At 38.3% G+C, this 22,500-nt stretch overlaps 1 protein-coding gene across 2 annotated transcripts in view; it reads left to right on the plus strand.

Moving 5' to 3' along the window:
* Nucleotides 1-2,008: 2,008 nt before the first annotated feature.
* The window catches only part of LOC125034716, a 23,037-nt gene continuing 2,545 nt past the window's right edge, over nt 2,009-22,500 (plus strand). The window contains exons 1-4 of one of the 2 annotated variants that reach the window (XM_047626637.1): nt 2,009-2,145; nt 12,868-13,458; nt 14,424-14,519; nt 15,229-15,340. In XM_047626637.1, the coding sequence (XP_047482593.1) occupies nt 12,874-13,458; nt 14,424-14,519; nt 15,229-15,340 (793 nt within the window). In that variant the 5' untranslated portion in view covers nt 2,009-2,145; nt 12,868-12,873. Of the gene's footprint in view, nt 2,146-12,867; nt 13,459-14,423; nt 14,520-15,228; nt 15,341-22,500 lie in introns of those variants that run through there. The other variant, XM_047626638.1, reaches the window with a different exon arrangement.

A 22,500-nucleotide genomic window follows, 5' to 3' on the forward strand; every position in this document is an offset into this window, starting at 1 on the left:
ACTAATTCTCTATGATTATAAAGGGGGCCCTGGCCTCCGACAGCGCAATAAAAGACACGTAAATAGATATAACACCGACTTTATACCAAGAAATGATCCCCGACTCAAAAAACAACAACAAAACGGATAATTTCTGTAGGATATATGCGTCATTGTTCTTCCTTCCCTCCTATTTCTTGCATATTCCGTTTAGCCTTGTATCAAATCGAACGCAGCTTTGCATGTATCGGTGTCCTTCGTTCAGTAACAGTTAGTCATAACAGAAGGCAGAAGGGAGCAAGGTCTATATAACTTATATAGACCTTGGGAAGGAGAGAGCAGATATCACGGGATTCGAGAGTGACTGAGAGATTCCGTCGTGCATGTCCACTGGCGGGAATTCATTCGATTGGGAAGTTTTCGGTGAAAATATTACTCGTGAAACTAAAAGAGGTGAGCTTATTTTGTCCTATTATTTACGTTCTTTTCTTTGTCTAATCATCTTGAGTATTCTGGCTACGTTTTCTATTTTTTTAATTTCAAGTCCGCATTTTTAAGGAAAGATAGGAAGAGATGTCGATATATTAATAGATAAATAGATTAATAAATAGAGCGAGAGAGAAGGAGAGAGAGAGAGAGAGAGAGAGAGAGAGAGAGAGAGAGAGAGAGAGAGAGAGAGAGAGAGAGAGAGAGAGAAAATATATACAGATAGATAGATAAGTAGAGAGGAATAGAGATAGGTAGATAGGTAGATAAATTGATATATAGATAGACTGAGAGAAAGAGAGAGAGAGAGAGAGAGAGAGAGAGAGAGAGAGAGAGAGAGAGAGAGAGAGAGAGAGAGAGAGAGAGAGAGAGAGAGAGAGATTTTAGCGTTAAGTACTCTAGAAGTTTTTCGTTCGACAAATGTTCAATCCAAGTACCAGTATCAAATCCATACTGAGCTCACTTCATATTCCTTCTGTACATCTCTCTAGGTCTAACGTCGAATGACCTACACAACCTGAATCACCATGCGGAATGCAGAAGAGAAAATACACATCCCATTACGAAAATGCTCAAGGCTTCGCAAACTCTCATCCCCGCCTCATCATGCAGCACAACAGCAAACAACAACAACATCCGAATGCTGATGTGATAAACGTTAGGACTTGCGACAAAAGCTTTCACATGTTGACCTTCACTGGGTACGCAAAGGATAGCGAAGTCCCCCCTTGCGGCGACCAGTGCATGGCTGGCGGACGTTACTTGAGGAGTAAATATATGTATTTTTTTTGGCTTATTACTTCCTTCGTCCGTTGTATAGCTATGGCAATTGATTTTAATTAATTCTTAGGTTTGATATGGAGTTCGAATGCCCATAAAAGTGTTTAAGTATTGTTTTGTTCACTTGTGACACAAGAACATAACATTTCTGTATCAAATTTGATATAAGGATAGCCATACAGCGCGAATATGTTTAACCGCATAGTATTAACGAAAGGACTGAAATTTCGACTAGGTAGATTGTATTACACCTATGGCTTCAATATTTCCTGTTTGGAAGCTAAGATAAGGGGCTCCTATGACATAAACAAAGGAAATGTTATTTTAACAAAGGATTTTATCTTTATTCACAGTTCCCAACGTAAGATGTTGATATCTTTTATCATATTTGTGAAAAGGTTGCTCTTAACCTTGTGACCGAAGATGTGAAAATTTATTGTGTATGGACGGTAGCCTATGATCATTTGGGTGCCAGTTTGTGCTAATTAGATTCGTTCTGTTGATTCTTTTATCTTAATGAGAACATGAGGTTTCCATAATGTGATATAATTTATTAGTAACCATACTATAAAATTCAGATTTCATATATGATTATCCGATGCATGTGAGTTTTCAAGTAAACAGAAATGCTTTGTCTATATGCTGGTGAGATTATGCTCGGGATAGGGCCACGAGATCAGCTGTTTGCGGCCCCAGCAGGAGCGTAATAGATGAGTACCCCGTATCGAGCGTAATCTACACTATTCAAGGTGTTTGTGGTCACTATGCGCCAGTCTGAGTGAAAGTGATTGTTGAAGCCCGTTCCACATTTCGATTTGCTGCGTCGAACGAAAACGACTGGGGCACACGCGCAAACAGTACTGTCAAGAAGTAGATTCGAACGTCAATCTACCAGTGTTGGTGAGTGTAATGAGTGAATTATTTACATATTTTTCTCCATATCTTGTGAAGGCAAAGTGGTAATCGAACGACAGTGGATGCGACGTGTACTACATGAGATTTTGGTTTGATCAGTGTGCGATGTGTTTGTGATTGCTGTACTGTCTCGCTGAATATTGATCCAAAAAAGTGTTTAGATATTGATTTCTGGGGGATCAGCACGCATGGTAGAACAGAGTACCCAGGGCTTCGTAACGTACCCTAAAAACAGTGAATAAAGCCACAAGAAGAAGGGAATGTGAAGGCTTTACACAGAGCCCAGAGGCAAGGAATAGCCTTCAGGAGAACTGCGTACCTCATTCTGTGATTCTTTGTTTATTTAAAGCACAGGAACAGAGTTTTGCGATTTTTTTTCGCACGGACCAAATGGATTTCTCATCTTCAAGGTCTGCTGTTTGGTGGACAGGAGTAAAAAAAATATTGGTTTACACCCTAGACCTTGAGACCCTCGGTAATTTGCATCTAGGATAAATAGCGAAGAACTCAGGATGTCGATTGTGTAATATAGAAATCGCTGTTGATGTGCTGCGGAGAGTGTGATAAAGAGTGAATATATTTTGATATGGGTCTGTGGGTCTGTGCATCTCAAGGTTGATAAAGCGAGAGATTTGATTGAAAAAACAGATATGTACAAGCTATTGCCTCATTTGGGTCTACGAAAGTTCATTTTTTTCTTGTTCTGTTTATATACTATACGGGATGTAGGTTAAAAATAGACTGATGAAAGGTCTCTCGGGCAGGAAAAAAGAGGAAAAAATATCAGCCACAAAATGGGTCGGGAGTTTTTGCACCTTAGATGGGATCATACGTTAGTAAGGCTCAATTTGTTTAACCTTTCTCGTTTAACCTCTTGTAAATCACCACTAAGGAGCATAAGTAGCCATAGAAGCGAAAGTAGCCCCGGTCGTGGATATTTTATAATAGTAACGGGAGTGCGAAAACAAAAAGGTCAAATGCGCCTGGTTCTCCTCTGTGACAGGGTGGTCGAATACACCCACACGCGCACATCTGTTCTTCAGCCGTACGTTGTATTTCACTATTTTTCGAACTGCGTAGAATATCGTCACCTGCGCTCTATTTTATTTCCATGTTAATGAGTGTTTTTGATTGGTAAACCCGCCTTTGAAAGGGGTAGAACTATAGAACCAGGCAGTAGCTGTTAAAAACATTTGTCTTTACCAGAAACAAGTTGAAAATGAGAAGAGAAAAAAATGTTTCCAAAGAATACTGGTTCCAAGGTCTGGCCAGCTGTAGAGTTGCGTCATTGTGGACCGCAGCAAACAAAAGACTTCCAACCTTGCATCAAACTCGTATCACCGATTAAAAATAAAAGAAGGAAAAAAGGTCCAAGTCCCCGTTAGTTACTAGGTACCCGTAAGTAGGCCTCGAAACAGACCTCGGCGCTAAGGAAAAGTGAGCGGCGGTTGAACGGCGAACAAGACATATAGAGAATGTGAGAGGGACAGCCTCTTCTCGCCCGAATAAAAACACGGTTGACGTAACCAGCATGAATCACGGCGCTCGTTCCTGAAGGCGCTGAAGTCAAGCACGGTCATGAAGCTCAGACCCCGTGTAGGTGTGCTAAATCGTGTCCGATGTTGCTTGCATGTTGCTACTTGAACTGTGCGGTTCAGTAAAGTAAGGAGGAAGGTCAAGGTAGAGTGGAAGATATAATGAATTCAAGTAAACCAGTAAATCTAGATGCGGAGTTGTAATATCAGGCAAAAAATGAAGCCTCAGGTATGGTTCATTAACGCGATCCAACAGTCGTTGGGGCGAGTCTGGGCGAGCTCGAACGGACGACAAACGGCAGGGCAGCTGTCCACCCAGTACAGGCGATGCAAAAATAGATTGTTTTTGCGTCGTCCGCCGGCCGTATCCTGAGGAGGGGTCGACGCGCACCATCCACCCCGGGGCACACCTACTTCCGGGGAGGGGATCATGCAAGGGGAACATGACCGAAGATGCGAGCCTTCTCTGCCATCACGGCTCACGACACCGTGTCATCCCAACGCCCCCTGAGGCTCGACGGTGTCACTTCTGTCCAGAGGTGTTCGTTTACCTGAAACAGGAATGAGCTTAGTGCGCGAATATGGCAACAATGGTGGCGTTTGTTTTACTGTGATTGCCAATATTTTCAAATTTATGTATATTTATATATATTGTATACATTTATATATGTATGTGTATTTATGTATACATAAATACACACACACACACACACACACACACACACACACACACACACACACACACACACACACACACACACACACACACAGACACGTACACATATACACATATACACATATATACATATATACACAGACAAACAGGCAGACAGGCAGACAGACAGACAGACAGACAGACAGACAGACAGACAGACAGACAGACAGACAGACAGACAGACAGACAGACAGACAGACAGACAGACAGACAGAGGAAGAAAGGGGGAGAAAGAGAGAGAGAGACGTTGCTTCACACGCACACCTGCATTTTGTAATTTCCACAGATTCAGAGAAATTATTACCAACAGGTATATGACGGAGTTCATTTATCTGCTTTGAATCAACATGCATATATATATATGTATATTTATATATATATGTATATTTATATATATATTTATATATATAATACATATATACAAATGCAAACATATCTACACATATTTGTACGTGTTTAAACACGCATGTTTATACATAGATATCCTCATAAATTTTGTTCATGCGTTCGGAAATCTGAAAGAAAGGCTTGTTTATCTGGCTCGCAGTTCTGGCATGGCCAAGCCTCCTCCTGTGCTCTCGGCCTCCGCGCAGCTCTCCGCCGGAGCCTCCCGCCGTAACCTTACCCCGGACGCCCGTTTAAGCCGGCTCGTCGTCACCTCAAGCCGTCACGGTCTGGCAGACGGCGCGGCGTGACAGTTACGAGTTCCTGATAACTTGTGGCGTTTTTTGGGGAGGGTTGATGTTGAAATTTTTAAGGCTTGATATTAAGGGTTTTGATTTTTCTTTTTTTTTTTTTTTAGGCCTGATGTTAAGACTTGATTTTTTGCGTCATTAGTTTTAGGCTTGATTTTAAGACTTTGATGTTTTTTGAGGCTTTATACATTCTTTGACTCTAAAGGACCAGCGACCTTCTGGCGGGCGTGGCTGTGAGGCATTTGATAAGCATCCCGAGGGAAATGTGACGAGGTTGTCGCCAAGCACAGCAAATGGGAACAGCTTTGAGAATAGAAGTAGAGTGTTTTAGCAGATTATAAGTATGCCATCAAATAGAACGTATTGATAATGATTTGAAATGTTACTCCAGAAATACCGTTCATATACGGTTTAAAAAACACGAGTATACATTCATACGAATAAACCAACAATACCTAATGACAGGTATTACCATCACAAACAACACCACGACGAAGGTAAATTACAAATAGCACCAAGACATCGTAAACATCAAACTCAGCGTAGCATTTCCTATAATTTCTTTGTCTGGCCGAATCTCCGTCGAACGTGCCAACTGGTGATCTCTCCCTAGTCATCTGAGGAAAGTTTTAGGCCGAAAAACGCTTAGGCCTACTCATCAAGCATAGATTCGGGACGTCTAGCGATGAGGAGGATGAGGTTAATAAAAAGAGGAATTGAGGAAACGTGGGATTGAGGTGAAGAAGAGAAGAGGTGAGGTTGATAAGAGAAGTAAGAAATAATGGTTGAGGTTAAGAAGAAAAGAAAGTGAGGAAAGAAGGGATGAGATTAACAAGAGGAGAGAAAAATGAGGAAAGAGGGATAAAGTCAAGAAGACAAGACTATGAGAAAACTAGAAGCAAAGCAGATAATGAGGAAGGAAGGGATAAAGTTCAGGAGAGGATGAAGAGAAAAGGAACGAGATTTAGAAAGGATGAGAATATGGAGGGAATGAGAAAGAAGGTATGGGATTGAGGAGAGAAAGAAGAAAATGATGAGGGGAGGTATAAGGATAAGAAGAATAAAATAAATGAGGAAGAAAGGTCAAGCAAAGACGATTAGACATCGAACGACAGATAAAAAAAAGTTACAAATGTAATACAATGAAGATAAAAAGAATAACTAAAAGAATACATCAAACTTCAGATGAGAAAAGAGACGATTTTAAGAAGGGAATATAAGTTGAGATCAGTAATAGGCAGGAGGTTAACGTAGGCCTTTGTGGCTTGTGTCTATCAATGGGAGGAAAGTCAGTGACGTAAATTCTTCCGAGTGTAAATCACGGTTGGAATTCCGTAGTGAAGTTGACCCGCGCGTTTTAGGGTGTAACGTTTAAGGCTGAATTTCTCTTGAATTGTGTAGCTATAAATAATTTTAAAAGATGAGAATGGGAGAACATGATCTGAATTTACTGTTCTCTGGGAAGAAAACATAAAAATATTATTGGTACGATTGACCCTCCCCCTCCAAAAAAGAAAAAAGAAGAGAAAAATAAACGCTGTAATCTGGTAAATAGATAAACAAAAAAAACAAAACAAAAAAAAAATGAGTTAAAGGTATGAATGTACAAATAAACTATAAAAAAGAAGAGATGATAAGCAAACTTATCACAAATTTCCCGCGCGTTTGTCAAGCATGAGACCATTGGCGGAAATAAACATTCGAGTAAACTTTAGCGACGATGAATAAGTCACCATCGCTAACATTTTCCGCCGTTAATTGATTCGCGAAATGACCCCAAATAAGTGACTTATATCACATATCACACATATCTGGAACTAGAAATAACTATCGAAACTATGAATTATCTAGAAGAAAAAAAACAATGAGATATCACTTTGCCCAAAGACAACCTTTTTATTTTGTGGCAGTTTCGAAATATTTAACGGAAGAAACACCACATTAATGTCATACATAAAAACACAAAGAACTGTCAAGGTATCCTTTACACGGAAAGAATATTTTCTTTTTTAAACATCCTTATTCTTTTATTTATTTATTTACTTAATAACTGTGTTATTTCCCATCTTAAACTGCGAGCCACATTCATGGAAAGCTAAATGGCCCTTGGCAAAAGAAACGAAAAATCGGTATTGAATAAGTTCTAAGGACTCCGGTTAAACTAATTGTCCATTCCGTTCTGGAGGACCTCTTGACTGGCCCCAGAAGACAGTCTTTCCTTTCTTACTCTTATTTCCGTTTGTGCGAACACTCTGAAACACAGTCTTTCTATCCAAGATGACAGTTGACCCCGCAAGATTAAAAAATGGAAGGGAAGCTAGAAAGGGGAAGCCGGAAATTGTATATCTGTGCGCGCGTGTGCGTGTGTTTGCTTTTTATATTAATGTATATTTGTGCTTCCCTCGCCTACACATGGAACGTCAAAAGATAAGTGCGTAAATTCTCGAAATTTGTGTATGTTTGTTTTGCCGTGAAGAAAATTGAAAAATGCTGAGGTCGCTGTCCAGTTTTAATGATCGTTGTTGGTCACGTTCTACATCTTCTTGTTTTTTATTATCATTTTTTTTTTTTTTTTTTGGATGGGGGAGTTGAATCTTATTAGAGCATTGTTCCCTTGGGAGGAGCGAGCTTGATTTAGTTCTGAGTAATAATTTTCTCCTACGCGCCACGTACAATCTTTCTTAGGTATTTTTTCCCCTTTGCCTTTTTCCTCCATCCGTTATTTTTAGCCGTTTTTTTTCTTTTCTTTCGGACAGAAAAAGGAGAAGGCACTTGAAAAAAGTTTTCTTCAGCGCGCCTGAAGGATTACTGGTCATTTTACTTTCAAGATTCCATTTTGTATTTCCTTGCCGGCTCCAGAAGGCGAGCAAATCAACAATAAAGAACTGTATGGCTTTACCTTCTTACTTCTTTGCATTTCAATTCAGTCTGAAGGAACATCAAAAGAAGGTATTTGCATGGTGCATTATGTAGCAGGTAAATGTGAGTTTCCTTTAACCACTGCTCCTAAAATGTGAGTATGAATGTGTTTAAAGATTCATACATTGATATCTTCGTGTACGTGAATGTAAACAGTCCTGTTGAATAGAAAGATTTGCGACACAGACATTCATAATTGGTGGAACTACTAAGAAAAAAATCATATTAGTGCCACAATTGATATACAGATTTGGTAATAAGTTCCAGTAAAAAGTAGATCATATTGTATTTATAATATGCAACAATTAATTCGAGAAAAAAATACTTGCTTAAATTTGCACTATATTACTAGCTCTTTTTTTTTTTTTTTTACTTACTATGTTCAAGATCAAGTTTCTCTATTACTTCATTCGTTCGGAAATAACACTTTCGTAATGATCGCGAAACAGCAACACGAAGTTGATTATTCATTCGATTGTGATAGGAAACCTTACTATTCTTGATCTGCTTGTGTGATGTAAGCCTAAACAACTATCAAAAAGATGCCATATGAGCGACGATGCTGTTAGTATGGGAATGAGAAACAATCATAGTGGAAGCTATGGTTATGAGTCTCGAGAGGAACAAAGGCACGCTTTTTTACGTTACGTGCAAATAGCTCTGGGTTATTCGGTGTTTCAGTCACAGTGTGTGCAAGTGCACGTACGTGTCCGAAAATATGCGTGAGTGTACGTACGTATCCGGAAATATGCGCAAGTGTACGTACACATTCGGGGATATGTGTAAGTGTATGTACATGCCCAATGATATGTGTAAGCGTAGGCATTTATCCGAGAATATGTGTGAGTCTGTTTACATGTCTGAGACTCTGTGCAAGTGTACGTTCGTGTCCTGTGTAATTGTATGACCGATAATATGTTTAAGTGTACGTACCCTGTCCGATACTAGGTGCACGTACCTGCCCGATACTTCCTCGTGTCCAGGAACGCCCCTTTCCCTACGTTGGTTCTTTGTTCCCACTGAAGTCGATTTTGCTCAGCCGTAAAGAGGCGAGGGTGTATGACCAACCCGCCCATGTGACAGCGCCTCCTCAGTCATGCATCTAAAAGGAGCTCGAGTGCATGACATCATGCAGTTTCTATCTCGGAAATGCGGCGGGACTTCCCCCGAAAGGAGGGATGCGTGCCCTTGAGATCTTTTCTTATTTTTTTCGTACCTGAGAGACTTCGTGTCCGACTCACTGTTGGAAATCACTGCGCTAAATTAGGCGTGATGCAGCAGGAACATGTTCACTGTACGAAGGTTTCTTTCTCTCGATCGGCGATATAGGATTTTTTTCTTTGATGGAATTTTCCAAGACCCGCCCTCGTCGACTAAAATAATCAGCTCATTTTCAAAGAATAGCAAAGTGATTCAACAAGGAATATATATTAGGAATTCTATAGCGATTGATCATTTCTCTTAACAAAACCCTTTTAATCCTCCCAATCATTTCTCCTCCTCTCGTACTTCTCGGCTCCCTGCAGGTAACCGCCTTCAGCAGAATCTAGCGCCGCTTTGAGATTTGCCAGCTTTACAATAAGAACAATAAGCCGACTTTTGTATCGCGAGAAAGGGTTGGGGGGAGCAGACAGGGAGGTAGAGAGATGGATGGATACATAGATACAGAGGCAGATAGACGGACTGGCACACACACACGCACACATACAGAGAGAAAGGGGGGGGGGGGGGGAGCTCCTTTCTAACCCCTTCTGAAGGCTTATCCACTTGAGTGGACTTCTTGGAATGCCGCGGCTGATGTAAGGCACTACGTCCGGACTCACTGGGATGCATGTGTAATGTTCTCCAGAACTTAAACATTCAGTGAGCGAATGAACAATCTCCCGAAAGTATTTGGAAAGTGCGAACTAGAAGGATCGCCGCTGACCGCCGCGTTTGGCATCACTGCAGCGCTCGGGGGCCTCCAGGGCGACCAATTAACGACAAGGGACGCGGGTATTGTGTTCAATTGTACTCCAGACTCGAAGGTAAACTCGGAAAGCAAACTGCTGAAGTAAACTCATGCCGGATTGTCCCTTGACTGGCCGGCTGCCGGTCACCCTCCCGAGGCGGTTTCCCCGACCCGGTGACTGTCTGGACGAAAGTAGCCGCTCCCGCCTCGCGCCGGAATTTTGCAGCGGATTTCCTTTTATCTCCGCGCCTGCTGGGGATGCGGCGCGGGGCGTCTCGCTTCCTGCCCCAGGAGTCGGGATGGACGAGGGTCCAGAGAGGAAGGGGGCGCGAGGAGTGTGCGTGGCGGGGGGGGGGGGGGGGGGGCATGCGTGCGTGTGTGTGCTCGCGAAAGTAAGGGGCGGTAACAGAGAGAGAGAGAGAGAGCGAGGAAGGTGAGGTGAGATAGGGTCCTGTCGGTATAAGTCGGCAGGGGAGAGGAGTGGGAGTGAATAGGTAGGAGGATAGACAGAGGGAGGGGGGAAGGGGGTGAAGTCTACCCTCGTTTCAGCAGTGCGAATCGTATGGAAGAAACCCATGAATACAAGCGGCGAAACAGCTTGTAGAGCGCCATTACCACTGCCGGGCCAGCCCCCCTTTTAACAATCATATTGAAGTCATTTGCAGTTGACAGGGCTGGAGGCGTGGGCTGTGTGCCGGGGGTTTCCTTGCAATGAAAGGGCCAAGATTTTTACCTGCAACAGTGGAAGACTGTGAGGGCGCGTGCTTGGCAAGGTATAGTGCAAAGGCCAGAGGCACAAGGGCGTCTCATTAAATGTGTATAACACTCAAATTACAAACCATTCATAGAAAGTCCCATGAGACAGAAGTGGACGGATGGCTGGAACGAGAGGAAGGGGGAGGGGGGGGAGGAAGAGAGGAGGGAAGGTGAGGAGGAGAGGAGGGGGGGAGGAGAACAGAGGAGGAAGGGAGGGAGGGGAGGGGAATGGGAAGAAGGAGGAGGATTAGGGAGGATGCGCAGGTGTTAGTGGAAGTGAGGGGAGAAGATGAGAAGAGAGGGAGGGTAGTGAATAGGAGAAAAGGGAAAGATAGAAAAAAAAGTCGTTGAAGTTTGGGAAGAGTGAAAGAGAGAGAGAGAAGAGAGAAATGAGGAAAGATTGTCGGGCAGAAAAGGAAGAAAGAGAGGAGAGGATAAAAGGAAAGAAGTAAAATTATATTCATAAATATAAATATATATAATATATGTATACATATATGTATACATATGTGTATATTTATATATATGTAAACATATATGTATACATATGTGTATATTTATATATATGTAAACATATATGTATACATATGTGTATATTTATATATATGTAAACATATATGTATACATATGTGTATTATTTATATATATGTATATGATTTATATATATATACTCATATATATGCATATATGAATATATAAATATACATATACATATATGTATATATATAAATGTATGTATGTATATATTTATCGATATATATATATGTGTGTGTGTGTGTGTGTATGTATTTATGTATGTATGTATGTATGTATATATATATATATTATATATATATACATATTTATATATACACACACATATCCAGTGCTCAAGCAAAAAAGGGCAACGCAAACGAAGCGGAATGCACACAACGTCACACACAACGCGAGCAGACCATCATTCAGAGGAGAAACCGAGAACCTTGAACGGGGAACAAAGTGATCTCTCTTCTCCCACAACTTACGTAATATATAACATTAATTTCAATACCGAGGCGGACGCACATAACGGGATTCTAGACAGCATAGGCAGGTTGTGCGGTAAGAAATGATAACTCTGATAGTCTTCGGCCACGCCAAGTAAGTCCTCTCAAGGTTAATCATTTGAAGGTAACTCATCTTGGGTGTAAATCCAGTTCTTTGGTTACACGCCCTAATCTGTGTATGTATGTGTATATATATATATATATATATATATATATATATATATATATATATATATATATTATATATTATATATATATATATATATATATATTATATATTTATATGATATATTTATATAATATATATAAATAAATATATATATAATATATATTTATATTTGTATATATGTATATATTTGTATATGTGTATATATATACACATACATCTATATATACATATGAACACACACACGTGTGTGTTTCAGAAACTTAATGACGAGTGTGAATGGTATACAAGCGTGTGTTGTGTCCACGTATATAACTTGAGTGTAATACTGAATGTTATGCAGAAATGTAACTTGAATATTTACTAAGACCGGTTAAGTTCGAATATAATGATAACAATCGTAGTACGATAATAGTATGCGTTATACAAACGATTGCTTTGTGAAACTGTAATGCACCTCTGGCTTACAGTAGTCACAAGTTCATTCTTCCCTCCCTTCACTTGTACATAACTCTGTGACACCTTCCTCAGGATACACTTAAATTTTCAGTCCGGACTTTGAATAAATATATAAATGAATTGCCGTAACTTGAAGTTGGGGTGCGCCAATTGACAGCTACCGGACGAATATTTTGCATGTGATATCTTTGCAAATGAACTTACATTCTCCAAACTTTATGTGACTGAAGTTAGGACTCCTCTCAACAAGTTTCCTGAAATGTAGTTTTTCGATACTGTTGGGAGGCGTGTACTGTGTTGGGAGGGTGTCAATGTACTACTCAGCGACCATTATGATAGCGAGAACATCCCTTTTGCATTTATAGCCGTGAAAGATTTTCTTTGTTTGATATCAATTTAGATAACTCTTAATGAAGTTTATATCTATTTAGATAATTGATAATATGTTTCTATTAAGAGATAATTAATAAATATTTCTTCTGACAGGGTGACATGGCAGACCAGATTGACAGACAAGACACAGGCAGCGCGGAGAGCCCCTTGTGCCCCGAACCTCAGCTCGAAGTGACTCAAGACCTTGAGCTTTTGGCGCAAGAGATCGCCGAGGCCGCCGTCGAAGAAGAAGAAGAGGAAGAGAACGACGAAGAGGAGGAGGAAGAGAAAAAAGGATTTAGAAGGGAGACCTCGCAATCCCCGGTCCTCCTGTGTGACCAGACTGAAGACACGTGTAGAGAAAACACTAAAGAAGACACGGTGACTGTGATCGAAGAGCGGATGGAGGAGGAAGGCACACAAGAGGACAAACAGCGGTCGACGAGTCCGGTTGATGAGACGTCCTGGGTCCTCGTTGACGCTGAAGACGAAAACGCGAGGACGACGACGGGGCCGAATGACAGCCCCGACCTCAAATACAACCTCCTGAGGAAGTTCCTGGTGGCGGGCGATCTGCGGCAGAAGCTGACCGACGCGGGTCTTGTCTGCGACGAGGAGGACAGCGAAGGGGACGCCGACGAAGGGCTCAGAGATAGTATGGTGATGTCTTGTTCGGAATCAATGGTGATCTGTGACCTCCCGCAGGTGGGTACTTTTAAGCGTTTTACTTAGACTTAAGATAGAATCTCTATATGGAGTTGCTGAATATGATTACAATATTATAACCCGAATCTGGTGTGATGTTAAAACCCTAGAAATTATTTTTTTAGGATGTATCATGTCAGTGGTTTCCTCTCTTTATATATCTTTATTACTTATAGACAGAAAAAATCGATGATTATACATACTGGCGTAAATAGGTAAATAAATATGTATAAATATATTATATATACACATATATATGTATATATTTATGTATATATTTATGTACATATATGTATATACATATATATATACATACATACATACATATATGTATAATATATATATATATATAATATATATAATATATAGATATATATATATATATATATATATATATATATATATATATATATATATATATATATGTATCACACACACGCACGAACACGCACACCCACACGCACACACACACGCACACGCACACGCACTCGCACACGCACTCGCACACGCACTCGCACTCGCACACGCACTCGCACACGCACTCGCACACGCGCTCACACACACTCACACACACTCACCCATACTCACCCACACTCACACACACTCACACACACTCACACACACACTCACACACACACACACACACACACACACACACACACACACACACACACACACACACACACACACACACACACACACACACACACAAGCGCACGCATATGTATATATATGTATACAGATAGATAAACAGAAAGATAAATATATGGATAGATAGATAAACATAAAGATAACTAGATATATAGATAGCTAGGATCACACACATAACCCCCCTCCCCTCTCCATCAAATCGACCCCACACCTTCAACTCACCCCCCACCTTCAACTCACCCCCACCTTCAACTCACCCCCCACCTTCAACTCACCCCCCACCTTCAACTCACCCCCCACCTTCCCTCCCGCAGACGGCCGGCGACGAGGAATCGACGTCGCTGCACCTCAAGAACTTCCCTGATTGCTCCAAGAAGTCTGACTGGCGAGGTACTTTCGCGGGAGCCAGGGTAAGCGCGCACAAGTTACGGTGATGAACTACTGTGTGACGATCGTGTGTGTGTGTGTGTGTGTGTGTGTGTGTGTGTGTGTGTGTGTGTGTGTGTGTGTGTGTGTGTGTGTGTGTGTGTGTGTGTGTGTGTGTGTGTGTGTGTGTGTGTGTGTGTGTGTGTGTGTGTGTGTTATTGGGTTTGTTTGTTTGTTACTTTTTAGCTATGACGTACATAAATTCGTGTACGCATGGTACAGACACGTGTAAGTTAAGATGGATTCAGTGTTTTTTATGTCTTCTTAGATGTCATTAGGTTAAATTAAGTGTCTGACGTCGTGAACTAAAGTGATTTCACGGATGTAACTGATTTAAGACCTATCGCAAGAACTGCCTTTGTTTGTGATATTAACCTGAAGCTCATAGTAAATACATAATTTTTGGAGACATTTCCGGGTTAACTTTTAAAGAAATAATATCGCTTTCGCTTACCGCTAAGGAGATTGTGTTGACAATAACATTTGATCATACTGAAGAATGTAAAATAAAGAATGCAATACTTTTTACATTACTGACTAGTTCACTAAAAGAAAAAAACTTGAATTTTTTAATAGTTTACCGTAAAACTAAACCCGTTACCGACCAAAAAACAACTTACTGCCCTTTCTGTAATCACAGCTCCTCCTCTGATCTCTCCACCTTTCCCTCTACTAAAGTCCTAGCAATTGCAGGTGGAAGTGGAGGTGGAACGCAAAGGGGGGCTCCAGGTGGCTGCCGTAAGGGTGTGGCATGTGGATCTCCTCTCCGCTCTGGCGTCCCTTCAGAGCCTCGCCAATACTGCAGGTTAGTTCCGCTTCGTACTGCCGCGAAAGGGAGTCATTTGGAATGTGTGTGTGTGTGTGTGTGTGTGTGTGTGTGTGTGTGTGTGTGTGTGTGTTTGTGTGCATTCGCAGATGAATAGTATGGATAGTGTTATTATTGTTCTTGGTTTGTGGTTATCATTATTAACATTATTTTATATCATCATTATTATTAGTCTTGTATGAAAGGGAAATGCTGTCTCTTTGGATGGGAAGTTATGTAAGTAAAGTAATGTATTTTCTTCAGGTGGGAAGTGAAGTTTCATAAAAAACAATCGTAGCAGAGAGAGAGAGAGAGAGAGAGAGAGAGAGAGAGAGAGAGAGAGAGAGAGAGAGAGAGAGAGAGAGAGAGAGAGAGAGAGAGAGAGAGAGAGAGAGAGACAGAAACAAAAATAGGCAATGGGTTAGCACACGACAGCAACCTCCGAAAAATACCAAGCTCACAGTTACACACCGTTTACCAAAATTATTCGAAACAACAGCTTTCATACACGAATTGGAGCCATCCTAGCGCCATTTTTCTTTTTTTTTCTTTTTCTTTTGCTTGTGCCTCCACTCGCTGCCACACACAATGATTGCCACACAAATATCAGCATTTTCCCAGGACCAATAAATTACTTTTCGAGTCTCATGTATATCAAATCAGACGATGTATTTTCTGTTCCCATCCATGTCTGTGTTTTTAAAGCGGCCTCTTGTTTTCCTCGCCAGCCACTTTAGCAGTCATAGCCGGCGGTAACTCGCTCGGGATAACTTTTCACGGGTATTATTGGGAAGGTTATTTAAGCCTTAGTTATGCTTGTGTGGTATTATCATTATTGTTTTCCTGTTTTCTGTTGATTGATTTGTTGTTGAGTTTGTTACAGTTGTGACAATAATAGTTCTGTCAGTTATTACTTTTGTCTCTTTCATTATTTATATTGTTATTTCTATTATGATCGTTTTACAATTCAGTTTGTTTTTGACCGTTATTATTATTATTATTATCATTATTATTATTATTATTATTATTATTATTATTATTATTATTATTATTATTATTATTATTATTATTATTGCTGTTGTTGTTGTTGTTGTTGTTTTGATTTTTGTGTTTTTATGAATAATAATAATAATATTATTATTATTGCTGTTGTTGTTTTGATATTTATCTTAAGAGGGTAATAATAACAATTAATATTATTATAATGAAGATCATTATTGTCATTGATAATGGTAATGATATTATCATCATTGTCATTAAAGAGTCATATATCACCGGCCAATTTTATACAAGGAGATAAAGTATATTGATTTTTGCATATAGATACGGCAATTATTTTTTTATAATTATATGATGGACATTGGATTACCATTGTTGTCGATAAGATATACAGCCTGTCAAATTGCAGATTCAAATATACAGTTACTATCGGTATTCGGACAGAAGTGATTAAGAAAGTCCTCAAAACTTCAGTATATCACAAACGTTATATTACAGACTTCTATTAAATCTGAAGAGCAGCGTTCATATGATCTATTTTTCCCTTATTACTCGAAGATTCTTTCCCAGCGTCAAAGACAGAGCGAATTTAAAATTTTCACTATTACAGCTTAGTTTATTTGGTCCCTTTGTTCGGAAGCTAATCATTCTCCCAGCTGTGTATACATGTCCGCGCCATTTTGAATTAAAGTTCCCGGGAATAATTGACGAAAAAGGCCGTTCCCTTTTCTTCCGTGACACTTTTTGGTTCGTATTTAAATGGCTTCTCTTGAAACAATTGGGAGGAAAATACTCCTACCTCATTTTGTCGCAATAATTGAACTTTACATATTTGAAAAGGGTCAACATGGATTACCAAGAGAGAGAAATGATAATTGGAAAGATGAACAGGCATCAACGACATTTTTTTTTCTCTTTTTTTCATTTCGTTCTTTTGTAACCAGAATGATCTTTCGAAAAGCGGAAGAGACAGATTTAAATAAAATATTCCTCTTTCATGACGTAAGAATGGTATCAAAAGCCTGGGAAATTTAATCTGTGTGTGTAGTTTAAATGTCAGATCTATTACCGCGCTCATTTATTTTTTCGACAAGCTTGTACTTCCAGAATTCTACTATCACCAAAACTAGCAAAATAACTCATGCATACTCAATAACCACTTAGTCGTAGGTGTTACAGCTTGACAAGGTTTATATTTTTGTGCTTCAAATACTTAATAGTTCCTGGTGACTTTCAGAATCGGGAAAAGATTATGAACGTTTCGCTGTCCGTAACAAGACATGACCATTTAACTGCTTAAGTACTTTACGGCATAAGCGTCATTATTATTATCATTCTTAATATTAATGTTATTTATAATAATGTTAATGATAATAATAATAATGACATTATTATTGTTGTTATTATTATCACCTAGTGTTATTAAAATAATCATCATCAGCAGCAGCAGCATTACCATCATCATCATCATCATCATCATCATCATCATCATCATCATTGCCATCACCATCACCATCACTACAACTACAACTACAACTACAACTACAACTACTACTGCTATTAATGTTATACCATCGATATTATCATTAATAAGATTTTTTTATGTTGCCAGCACTCTTATTATCACACTTTTGAGGTATATTTAGGAAGTTCGTCGACATTCACATTATAAACTTTCATTCTCATTATAACAGTTGCTGGAAAAAGAATTATTACATCAGAATATATTTACAGAATCTTGGTTCCCACAGAATAACAGTTGTCTTTTGCAATGGTGAATGCAAATAGGAAAGTGCGTATGTTATGTTGTTACACATTGTTGATATGTATATATTTTTAGATTGGGGTGTGAAAACTGACCATTCGATTTGATATGATTATGTTTTAGGTAATTAACAGACCCGTCTTTTTTATCATCATCTATCATTAATGCTGTTATTTTAATAGCTTCCTTTTTACTTTAAACCGTAATAATAATCGTCGAGACAGAAGGTTACATGAAACCAAAATTACCCACTGACCTATTCACAAAAGCACCGGGAATAAAAAAACACTTTCACTTACCGAGGCATCTGCGCAGCCGAGCAGGGCGGAATAGATGAATCAGGGGATGCGTGACCTCAGCCAGATGCTTGACCTGACCTGACTCGTAGGAAGGTCTCTCTTCTCCTTCTCTCTTTTTTTTATTCTCGTGTTATCTATCTGCTTACTCGCACTGTCCCTTCTCTCTCTCTCTCTATCTATCTCTCTCTCTCTCTTTCTCTTTCTCTCTCTCTCTCTCTCTCTCTCTCTCTCTCTCTCTCTCTCTCTCTCTCTCGCTCTCTCTCTCTCTCACCTTTCCCTCTCCCTCTCCCTCTCCCTCTCCCTCTCCCTCTCTCTCTCTCTCTCTCTCTCTCTCTCTCTCTCTCTCTCTCTCTCTCTCTCTCTCACCTTTCCCTCTCACTCACCTTTCCCTCTCTCTCACCTTTCTCTCTCTATTACCTTTCTCTCTCACCCCTTTCTCTCACTCCTTTCTCTCTCTCTCTCTCTCTCTCTCTCTCTCTCTCTCTCTCTCTCTCTCTCTCTCTCTCTCTCTCTCTCTCTCTCTCTCTCTCTCTCTTTCTCTCTTTCTCTCTCTTTCTTTTTTTCTCACCTCTCTCTCTATCTCTCTCTCTCTCTCTCTCTCTCTCTCTCTCTCTCTCTCTCTCTCTCTCTCTCTCTCTCTCTCTCTCTCTCTCTCTCTCTCTCTCTCTCTCTCTCTCTCTCTCTCTCTCTCTCCCTCTCTCTCACGATAACAAGGATAATGATAAAGTAATCATAATTATATTGATGTGGGTGATGGTCATCATCCTTATAGTAGCAAAATTGATAATAATGATACTACTAGTAATAATGATAATGCTAATAATGATAATAATAATGATTTTTATAATGATAATAATGTTAATGATGATATTAACAGAAATGATAATGATAGGGACAGTAATAATGATGATATTAACAGAAATGATAATGATAATGACAGTAGTAATGATGTTGATACATAATACTAAAACATAAAAGTAATAATGATAATGCTTACAATACTAGTAAATAAGATAATAATTGTGAGTCATATAAATGGGAATTTGAATAATAATAATAATAATAATAGTGCCAAATAATCATGAGAATGATGAAAGTGATAATAATAATTATGAGAATAACAATATTTAATAACATTGGTAATGTTACTGCTGATTATGATATGAGTAGTAGATGTTATTAATATCCCTATTATTATCATCATTATGATGATTATAATGACAATAAAAAATAGTAATATTAACTATACTAGTAGTAACAAAAGTAATAATAATGATGATAAAAGTAATAATAATGATACAAAAATATAGTAATAATGATGATCATCATAATAGTGTTAGTAAATATGATAATAAGATTTGTAATAATGATGAGAGAAATGATAATGATTATGTTGATAATAATGATAACGATAAAAATAGTAGTGATAATAATAATAATAATAATAAAAATGATAATAATAATAATAATAATAATAATGATAATAATAATAATAATAATAATAATAATAATAATAATAATAAAAATAATTATAAGAATAATAGTGACAATAACAGCAACAAAAATTATAATAATAATTATGATATTAATAATAGAAATAATAATAATGATAATGTTGATAAAATAATACTAATACTAATACTACTACTACTAATAATAATAGTAATAAAAAAATGATGATGACAGTAATGATATTAGTGATAATAATAACAATAATAATAATAATAGTAGTAATAATAATAATAATAATAATAATAATAATAATAATAATAATAATAATGATAATAATGAAAATAATAGTAAAAGTGATGGTAATAGTAATACTACTACTAATAGTGATGATGATGATAATGATAATAATAATAATCATAGTAATAATAATAATGATAATATTAGTACTGCTCGTAATAATGATAATAACAGTAGTAATAGTAATGGCAATAATAATGATAATAACATTAACAATGATGATCCGCATTCATGTTGACAAATGTAGAAAAGGCATGAATGAGAATGAATGTATTTCTGACGAAGATATAATCGAAACCGGTCAAATACATCTCTTGTATTGGGAAGATATTCATTCTCATTCATACCTTTTCTAAATAACAATGATGATAATAATAATGAATAATACTGATAATGATCAGTAATGATAATGATAACAATAATGATAATGACTGAGATAATAATAATAATGATGAGGGTGATGGTGATCATTATAATAGAAATATTGATAAATATGTTACTAAAACTACTCCTACTACAACTACTATTGCAGCAACAACTCTAATACTACTGCAACTACTACTACTACTACTTTTGTAGTAATAGTAATAATGATAATGTTGAGAATGCTAATAATGATAATAATAATAGTGATAGTATTAACAAAGATAATAATGATAATGGCAGTAATGATGATGATTATGATGAAATGGATAATGATACTACTACTACTACTAATAATAATAATGATAATGATATGACAGATAATAATGATAGTAATAATGATAATTACTAATATAACAATATTTACTATAATAATGATCACTATCACCCTAATCGTTATTTTTATTCTCACTATCATCATCATTATTGTTATCATTATCATTATTCAATATCGTTATTCATCATCATCATCATCATCATCATTATTATTATCATTATCGTTATTATTTGTATTATTATTATATTGTTATTATATTAGCATTATCATTATTATTATCAGTATCATCATTATTATCATTATTATTATTGCTGCTACTGTTATTATTATTTTACTATTATTGTTGTTGTTGTTGTTGCTGTTGTTATTATTATTATTGTAATTATTATTATTATTATTATTATTGTAATTATTATTATTATTATTATTATTATTATTATTATTATTATTATTATTATTATTGTTATCATCATTATCATCATTGTTTTTATTAGTATTGCTATCATCATCATAATGATCATAATTAGGATATTAATAACATCTACTGCTGATATTGTTGTTAGCCATTACCATTACTGTTATTAATATCACTTCTAGTATCACTAGAACTATTACTATTATTACTGCTATGCGTTTATTGCTATTACTACCACTACTGTTATTGCTAAAAGTGTTGCTCGCGGTCGTACATGACAGATGAACATGACGAACGTTGCATGTCATTAATTTGCCAACACCACTACAGAGGCTTTGATATCTCCCGGTCGCGTACGCAGAACACATTTACATAATTTACATTTACACATCCTGGCCTCCGCGATTCCGGCATTTCGATTCGCGGGAATTTTATCAGCAGCGAAATTAGTTCATCCGCGTTTACCAGCCATCGCCATTGCAAGTTGAACTAAACATAAACGGAATGATCTTGTCGGACGGCGTATGGGCTCTCCAAGGCTGGTAAAAAAAAAAAAAATCATTCTCTCATAAGCCGCGTAGAACAAGCTTGGTATCTATTGTTCTTCTATTACGGCGATTTTAATTACCTCTCCTTTCTTAAGTTCTCCGCGCTCGTTGTAAAGAGATGAATATATAAACAAATGCCGTCTGGATATTGTTGTGGCCGTTGAATTAAATCTATGACGAGATTTTGTTATAAGTTGTTATGATATTAACATCCCTTCGTATATCCCAGTCTGAGTGTTAGGCAAAGCGACAGAAAGGTAATTTTTGGAAGATGAAAAGTGTAACGGGAACACTTGGGGGAGGGAGAAGGGGAGGGGGAGGGGGAGGGGGAGGGGGAGGGGGAGGGGGAGGGGGAGGGGGAGGGGGAGGGGGAGGGGGAGGGGGAGGGGGAGGGGGAGGGGGAGGGGGAGGGGGAGGGGGAGGGGGAGGGGGAGGGGGAGGTGAAAGGGAAAGGGAGAAATGGGAGTGAGGAAGGGAAACGATTATCATCCCCGGTTGGAATTGAATTACTGGATTTCTTGGCCCAATTTTTCGGCCACAGTTAATTTTGGCCCATTGTCAGGTAGTGTGCCAAGGTAAAACATACCTACTCGGTAAGGGGGAGGAGGGGAGTGGGAGTAAGGGGACAGGACGGGGGGGAGGGAAAGGCAGAAGATAGGGGAGGGGAAAGGGGAGAGAGGAAGGC

The sequence above is a fragment of the Penaeus chinensis genome, chromosome 18, assembly GCF_019202785.1.
Source record: "Penaeus chinensis breed Huanghai No. 1 chromosome 18, ASM1920278v2, whole genome shotgun sequence".
Taxonomy (NCBI): domain Eukaryota; kingdom Metazoa; phylum Arthropoda; class Malacostraca; order Decapoda; family Penaeidae; genus Penaeus; species Penaeus chinensis.